Consider the following 8,064-nt stretch of genomic DNA (forward strand, 5'->3'; position numbering starts at 1 on the left):
GCGTTATTGCCATGTTCGAAGCAGTTCTGTGTTGCAAGCAACCTTTTGAGCTAAGTTAGCGTACATCAGCTACAGTGTATGAAAATTCGACTCTGTGCTTAGTTAACCAGGCCAGTTGAATTGCCCAGTTACTTGTTGAGTAATGCTGGAAATGTTTGACAGGGCAGGTCACTAACTCGCCTAGGCCAGTGTGTGGCTCTTGCAGGAACTGGCAGCTTCTCTGTCACGCTCAACCTCCTTTAAAAATTCATACTGTAGGTTTAATTTTAAACTGTTGGAATGACTCGCTCTTGGGGAAGGCTCTGACATTAAAACTACAGAGCTAAAGATTTCAGAAGGCTTGTTTAACAGCCTTGTGCTGGTATTGTAGAATACTCGTGTTCTTTAAATGCAGTGTCAAACTGATCTCTCTCTGCTGTGAGGTTCATTGCTTTTCCATAGTAACCCTTCCTGTGATACGCTTTTATAAGTGTAACAGTGCCCTGGCTAACACTGACCAATTATCTTCAATGTTAGCACTCCAAGAAGTATGTGTGCTATGCAGAAATCCCCTGTAGTGCAAAGATGGGTAACTGCACTGCTACACCTACAAAGGTGTGTTTTGTATTGCACTTTTTTTTTTTTGATTTGATAAACTTTAGTACAGCAGTGCTAGATAGCAGCGTGCTCAGAAGTTTTGATCTAGATGCCAAAGACAAGACAAAAGTTGTAATAAAAATAGGTGAAAAGGATTAATGGAAGCACCTGTTTCTCTTCCATTTCTCCATGCTCACCTGAGTGGGTATTTTGTAAGTCTGCTGGGCAACATTTGATATTTACTGTGATGGAAATGAAGCACAAGCACTTGGGCATTGGTACTAGATGATCTTTAAGGTCCTTTCCAACCCAAACCAGTCTATGATTCTACGTGAAGTTTGCATTTTGATTCTGTAAACAGCATGATATTGCTAAATTACTTGCAAGCACTGGTGCCCTTTACTCACAAGGTGTAATTGTATTGCCCGGTGTCTGATTGACTAGGTTATTTCTTCAATTAATTTGCTGTTGTACTCGTAGACCTCTAGGGGGAAAAGGCTTATTTTCCTACACAAGAAGCAGAGTTACTAATCCTTCTCCCATATTGAATCCACTTGATACATTTTGTTAACAATAAAAGCATTCTGAGCCGAGTTTATTGTGAACATAAAAATCCTCCATTTAAAGTTGCTCCTAAGAGAGCCAAAATAAACTTGTTGCGCTACTGTACTCTTCTGCAACAGAAGTGTTGAAAGAGAGATCTGATTGCAATATTTGCTTTGCTTCCTCATGTGGCTTTTCAAATACCTTCCGTGGTGCAAGTGGAACCCTGGAATATGTGGAAATCCTGGTGTTTGTGATTAACTGAAAATCAGTCTTGGATTTGCAGTTGTCTCCTGGGAAGCTGATGAGCACAAGCTTTTCCTACATGAAGTCTCTGCTTTGGAAATTCTTCTTAGTATCCAAATCTATAAAATTGTTTGATGTATCTCTAAATTAATTCCATGTTTGAGGTTCACTGCATAACAGTTACAATTTCCTACTTTAAGATTAAGAAATGCCACCTTATGTAGAGAAGTCTAAAGGTAAATTAGAAAAACTGTGTGATTATTAACACCCCTAATAATGTGTTTCCTTGTAGTTGAAGCCCACATAAACTTAAAAATTCATGTAAAGCCTCCATGTGTGGATTTGAATATGAAAAATTCCTCTTGGCCTTGCTTCGGTCTGCTCCCCTCTTTGTGCAGCTGTCCTTTTTTGCACGGCAGAGGAAAGCTTAGCCCTGGCACCAAGGGCTTTTCTTGATGCTGCCAATGCACTGGTTTGAAGGGGTGTGGGCATGAGGGGCTGGGACTTGTGGTGGTGAAGCAGTGACTGGCGGGGGGAGCATCTTGAGACCCCAGGGGTAGATGGATTGTGGATTTGAGACCAAGCAACCGTGTGTTTTGGCCAAAACCTTGTCACTAATTCTTGTACACCTTGATCAAATCCTAGATGAAATGCTTTGTAGGTTATTGGAGTTCAGTTTTTCATTTCCTTCCTTGAGGGGAGACTGGAAAATAGGATGGCTGTGGGAGAGGTGCTTAATCAAGGGTTATTTAACTTCTGATGCAATTGTGGCTCTTCCTAGAGCCCCTCTACTTTCTTTCCTCCCCCAGAAAAGCTGGCACCACAGCTGTCGAGAAGCTTTGCTGTATCTGGCTTAGTTTGGGGGGTTCTGTAATAAGAGCCGCTACCCTGCCCTGGTGCCCGATATGTAATGTTAACTTTTGCCTGCAGTGACTAATTTTCATCTCTCTCTAACGATTTTCAGGATGCAGGCTATACAGGATGAACAAACTTCTTTATTTGGGTCCAGCCCACCTGCAAAACCATCTCTCACCTCGCAGAAGAGCAAGAAGGCGAAAGAGCTCTGCAAGCACTCCAGAGATCAGATGATCATTGTAAGGTTCCCCTCTGGGTGTGCTGGGTCCTCGGGGTGGTAAGGAAAGAAGAAATAAACCTTGAGGCTAACCGATAAGTAGATTTCCTTATTTGTAAACCTCAAACCAACCACACTGCAACTACCATAACAGGACAGTGATTAACCTATTTAGCACTAGCTTAGGACAGGGTAGTAGCTAGGAAATACCTTGTTATGTTTTCCCTGGGACTAATGCTTTATTACATTTTAGAATTCAAAAGACACTTAAGGCACATAATATTAAAAAAACAAAAACAAAACAAAAAAAAACCCCAAAACAAACAAACAAAAAAAACCCCAACAAACCCAAAGGGGAACTCAGCAAAGCCTGTATGGATGCTATAGGAGTGAATTTGGCTGGATAATTTTCCTTTCCCACGGCTTCCTGGCCCGCTGTGCAAGCAGAGTCAGCACAGCATTGCAACCACAGCAGCAGACGTCAGCCAGGGCAGCACGGGAACAGGAATGTGCAACAGAGCTGAGCCCAGAGCTCGCTCTTGACAAGTGAGTGCCTCTTTGGTAGCTCCATGTCTGTATTTCTGCTGTCGCCCTTTGGTGTAGAGTACCGGAGCAGGAGTAGGCCAGACGGTGTTACTGAGGCTTGAGTGTCACGTAGCCATCGCGTGTATGGGTTTCAAGAAAATACACCCTCAGCAATGAGTAATTTTATTAGTAAACCATTTGTTCTCACTTGGTGACATGCAGACATTTTCAAGCCTGTTTCCTGAGGGAACAGGGCTTATGTGATCATTCTTCTCTGTTGATTTGCCCTGTCTAGCACCTTTTGAGTAGCTTGGGTGATTTCTGTCAAATGTGACACCTCACGGATACAGATTTTTTTTTTAGTGTTTTGAAAACTGCTCCCCGTGGGAGAAACTCAGCTGAGTGCCTGCACTGAGAGAGAAGCAGCAGCGTGTACTCAGCAGTCATTGCTGCCCTCAGCACGGCCGGCTGTCTCACTGCTGGGCCCACATGGGACAGACCATGGGTGCTGTGACGGGGGGGGGAAGCCCAAACTGGGATGGGGGGAAGGGAAAGTAACTGCTGCAGTAGCAGCCAGCACAGAGAAATGAGTCCTTAACAAACCGGGTTTCATTTCAGCTCACTACTTGGAGAGCAATCTGCTGTTTGCTTGCACAACCGGCACTGAGTTCCTTCTCTTCCCTTCTCTGTGTACTGACAGAGATAAAAATAAGGTTATTTTTAGATAACTGATGAAAAAAAGGTGATGCATAGTTGTCCTTTGGTTTTTTTGTCATGGTCTTTTAGGTTGTTTCCTCTATGAGGATGTTGCTGATGTAGTTCAACGCTCGTTCCAAACGTTGCATTCATTGTGTTCCCTGGATAATTTACGCTGTGTAGGTCTGAATATTCTGCAAATAAGCAAAAGCTTGTCCTTCTCTTCACAAGTTCAAAGGAAAACAAATACTTGAATCTTTGATGGTTGTCACTAGAACCAATTCTGAACCTCATTCTGTAAACTGAACATGGTTTTGAACAACTTCAGAGTGCTTAGCTGGCTCTGTTTCTTATTAGGACGCAGGTCAGAAGCATTTTGGTGCCGTGATTTGCAAGTCATGCGGCATGATCTACACTGCTGCTAGCCTGGAGGATGAAGCCCAGCACATCCAGCACCATGAGAGATTCCTCGAGGGACTCAGATACATGGTAAGGAGTAAGCTCAGCTGTGGAAGCATGTAGTGCCCAGGTACAGGGCCGGGGCAGCTGCAGGCAAATGTTTTGTCATCCAGAGGGAGGTTAAAGTGTAAGTTTAGGCAGTTCCAGCGACTGTCTGCCTTCATCAGATTGATGAATTTGACTTTATTCCTGAAAGCTGAAGCGGTTCAGATTACAGCTTCATCTGCCAGTGTCTTCACTGAATCACTTCCTCTCTCTTGCTAGACCACTAATTTGTTGTTTGGGGTTTTTTTCCCCCCCCTCTGTTGCAGGGTTGGAAGAATGAAAGGGTTGTGGCAGAGTTCTGGGATGGGAAAATTGTATTGATTCTTCCAAATGACCCAAAATATGCCGTCAAGAAGGTACATGTTTGTTTATTTTGGGGTTTATGATGTAGATGAGCTTTCTGCTGGCTCAGCTCCCACAACTACCTCAGTGTGTGATCACGCATCGCTTGCCAGTGCACGGGGTGAACAGGAGAGCCGAGTGGGTTTGTGGCAGCAATCCGGGTTGCTGTGGACACCCACCCAGACACATCCTAAACCTGCTCCCTGTGCCGAAGCTCTTGTTTTTACATGACCAACATAACCCAGTCAGTTCTTTCCATCCCAGTGAGAGGCAGGTGGACCCTGCAAGAAGTGTAAAGGGATGAAGACACGAGTGAGAGCCTGTACTGTAATATTATCCACAGTCAGGGAAAACGATTGTTCTGTCAGTGGGCTGTTGGGTGGGGAAGCACCCTTGTTTAAAAACTGCTTCTAAAGAACCTCCATTTAAAAAAAAAAAAAAAAAAAAATAAATTATTCTTGCCAGATTAGCTGCATGTGCAGTGATTGCCCCTGCTATGGTGGGGAGCTGCAGAGCATTTCGTGGCTGCGTAATGAAGCCTGACCTTGTGAAAATACAGGATTATTTGGGGAAATGAGTCCCTTTTTCTGACAGGATTCATGCAGTCAAAGAACATGTCTGTGCGTACCCAACGTGCCTCTTTCTGATTTTGAAATTCTGATTTCTGATTCTTTTTCCTTAGGCAGAAGATGTGCGAGAAATTGTAGATAATGAATTGGGATTTAAGCAAGTTTCTTTGGGGTGCCCGGCCAAGACTAAAACGTACTTGTTTGTGTCCAATGAGAAGATGATTGTTGGGTGCTTAGTGGCTGAATCAATCAAGCAGGTACATGTTAATTGCATAGGGAAGGGGTGAAATTGCAGGCTCATAACGGGTTCTGTTTGCTTAAGCCTGTGTATCGGAAAGTCCAGCTTAGCACAGGAGGGAGGAAAATAAAACTACGGAAATAAAATGAACAAAACAAAAACACACAAAAAAAAAAAAGAAAAAAGAAATCAAGATAAAACTTGTGCTTTTGTCAGGGTGAGGTGTTGCTGGCAGGAGTTAATTGAGCTTGCACAGCTGATACCACAGCGAGCTTCCATCCGACCCTGCTCCGGGTACTGGTTTATGCGGTGGTCGGCCTTGTAAGAAAGCAGAAAGCAAGGCCAGGGGCACAGGAAGGTCCATGGCTCTGCGTCCTGTGGGGAAGGAGCATTCTGATGCCTCTGCTCATCCCTGCAGGCTTTCCGGGTGCTGTCAGAGCCAGGAGCCGTGCCGTCCCCCGTCCAGGATGCCCTGCAGCACCACCGGGCTTGGCGCTGCTCCACGGAGCCGGAGCCCTGCATCTGTGGCATCAGCAGGATCTGGGTGTTCAGCCTGAAGCGCAGGAAGGGCATCGCCAGGCACATGGTGGACGTGGTCAGGTGGGGAGCGGCAGGGTTTATCCTTGGCGGGGCGGGGAGCGATGATTGCAGTGAAAAGCCTTTCAAAGGAGCTTATGGGAAGGGATAAATTTGTATCCTTAAGCAAGTCTGGAATCCTCACTCCATAGTGGAGGGATATAGAGTGAACAGATACTTCATGTATAATTTAATACTTAAGTCATTTTTTTTGTTTAAAATCTGACACAAGTGTGGGCCAAGCTGTAAACCTACTGGGTATAACCAGAACACAGAGCTATGTGGGCTGGATTTTCCAAGAAAAGCTATGCTTGTTGGGAAATTATTATTAATATTTTTTTTAACCAGACAAGTTGATGGGCCCAAACACTTGAGTCTTTCCAGGCAGGAAATTCCAAGCTTTTCAAGCTCAGACCAAACTGGGGGGAAGACTTAAAAACTTCCCCTCTTCTGTTAACATGGACTACCTTGAGGCTGAGCTTGGTAGTCCTAGAGCCTGTAGTATCATCTCGGTGTCATATCTGCTCGCTATATGCGTATAAAATCCAGCTATTAAAGTATATGAGTACCTATGGATATATTTTTATATAATCATACATGATTGTATCTGGAGCTCAATATTCTGAAAATTCCTCAGCTGGTGTTTGGTCTCCTGTTCCTCCTGTGGTTGGTGTTTGATGTGCCACCTCCCTGACGCCTTCCCCATCCACACACTAGCCAGCGGGACCTGGGTGACCTGTGGGTGCCCCTGAGAGCCCTGGCACTGCTGTGGTGGGCTTCACTCCAGAGCTGCTCTAAGATATTTAACCAGAACCTCTGGGTTTCCATGTAAAACTCTGCCTGTGGGTTTCTGCCTGTATTTGGCTTTGTTACCCTCCTTCAAATTTCAAAATGCCTCCCAGTTCCCGATTACACCAGAACCCAAGGGAGCAAACTGGCATCTCACAACGAGCTCTGGTTCAGCAGCGAAGTGACAGAAGAACAACTCCCTGCAGAGGAGGGCAGGGGGGGCAGACACCCCTGCGTTGTGTTTTAGGAGCTGAGTAAAGCCGCCAGCCGCTCACAGCACGCCGATAGCTCTGCTCTCTCTTTCAGGAGCACGTTCATGTATGGCTGCTACCTGAGCACGGATGAAATCGCCTTCTCCGACCCAACACCGGATGGCAAGCTGTTTGCAACAAGATACTGCCAAACTCCCAACTTCCTCGTTTACAATTTTATTTTTAACAACTGATTTGACTTGGTTATTACAAGTTGGGGTTTGTTGAAATAATCTAAAGATAAGTTAGATATTTAAAATAACACAGAAGTGTTGTTACGTGGCTAAATGCTGTTTTCCTGCTGAGAGCTAGCTCTCCCTTCCCCTGGGAGGGAGCCGGGGGAGAGCGTGTCACTTTGTGTACAGAGTTGTGTTGTATTTTAGCATATGCCATGGAGCCTTGCTTGCATTTCAGGTAGGTTTGTGTCTTCTGAAACTAAATTCTATTGCAAGTAACTTAATTTTGTTGAAAGTTAATTAATATAAAGATACCCGTTTCCTCCTTGATGTCTGGGTGTGTAATTCTGAGCTCTCAGCAGTCTGAGTACTGTCAAGGGCTTGTCTGGGGTAGGAGCCTTACTACAAGCAGATGCTAAATTTATGCACCGAGTCTTAAACGTCTTAAAACAACTGACTCGTGGCAGGATTTCCCCTGGTACTTAAGGTCTGGAACCCTCACGGTATTGTGCTGCGGGGGAAGCTGTCACGGGGGTTGTCTGCTCAATAAAATGTGTGAAAAGCTGCTGCTCGAGCTTGTTTCCATGTACAGAAGATGCGGGAATGCTTCCAGCGGTCTCCTGATTTGAGGAGCTGGGAGAAGACAGCAGTGGCTGCAACAGAAGCAGAGGGCTGCGTGGGGGAGCAGGGTAAGTACGCGTTGCAGTCTCCTTGCCTCCAGCTAGCTGTGGGCAGGAATTTCCCCAACCATCAAGGTTTTAACAAATCCCCAAGAGACTGAGTTTTTTTTCTAGACCCTACACCCTCTTAGCAAGATACAACTCCCTGTAACAACCTGTTGCATCAGGAAACCTTTTCCTTGACCTTGCAGCTGCTCTCCCTTGGTACTGTGCTGCAGTCCCCAACCACCTGGGGAGCGCAAATACTTTACTTGCGCACACCTTTAGGAGGAAAAAAAAAA

General features: G+C 45.1%; 1 protein-coding gene across 9 annotated transcripts in view; it reads left to right on the top strand.

Annotated features, from left to right (window-relative positions):
- The window catches only part of ESCO2 (establishment of sister chromatid cohesion N-acetyltransferase 2), a 29,797-nt gene that overhangs the window by 12,007 nt on the left and 9,726 nt on the right, over positions 1–8,064 (top strand). For 7 of the 9 annotated variants that reach the window (XM_027785567.2, XM_027785564.2, XM_027785569.2 and 4 more), the window contains 6 exons: positions 2,330–2,459; positions 4,016–4,147; positions 4,429–4,518; positions 5,187–5,330; positions 5,730–5,911; positions 6,983–7,433. In XM_027785567.2, coding sequence (XP_027641368.1) covers positions 2,330–2,459; positions 4,016–4,147; positions 4,429–4,518; positions 5,187–5,330; positions 5,730–5,911; positions 6,983–7,121 — 817 coding nt within the window. In that variant the 3' untranslated portion in view covers positions 7,122–7,433. Of the gene's footprint in view, positions 1–2,329; positions 2,460–4,015; positions 4,148–4,428; positions 4,519–5,186; positions 5,331–5,729; positions 5,912–6,982; positions 7,434–7,695; positions 7,793–8,064 lie in introns of those variants that run through there. The other 2 variants (XR_008748109.1, XR_008748108.1) reach the window with 1 other exon arrangement.

The sequence above is a fragment of the Falco peregrinus genome, chromosome 7, assembly GCF_023634155.1.
Source record: "Falco peregrinus isolate bFalPer1 chromosome 7, bFalPer1.pri, whole genome shotgun sequence".
NCBI lineage: Eukaryota > Metazoa > Chordata > Aves > Falconiformes > Falconidae > Falco > Falco peregrinus.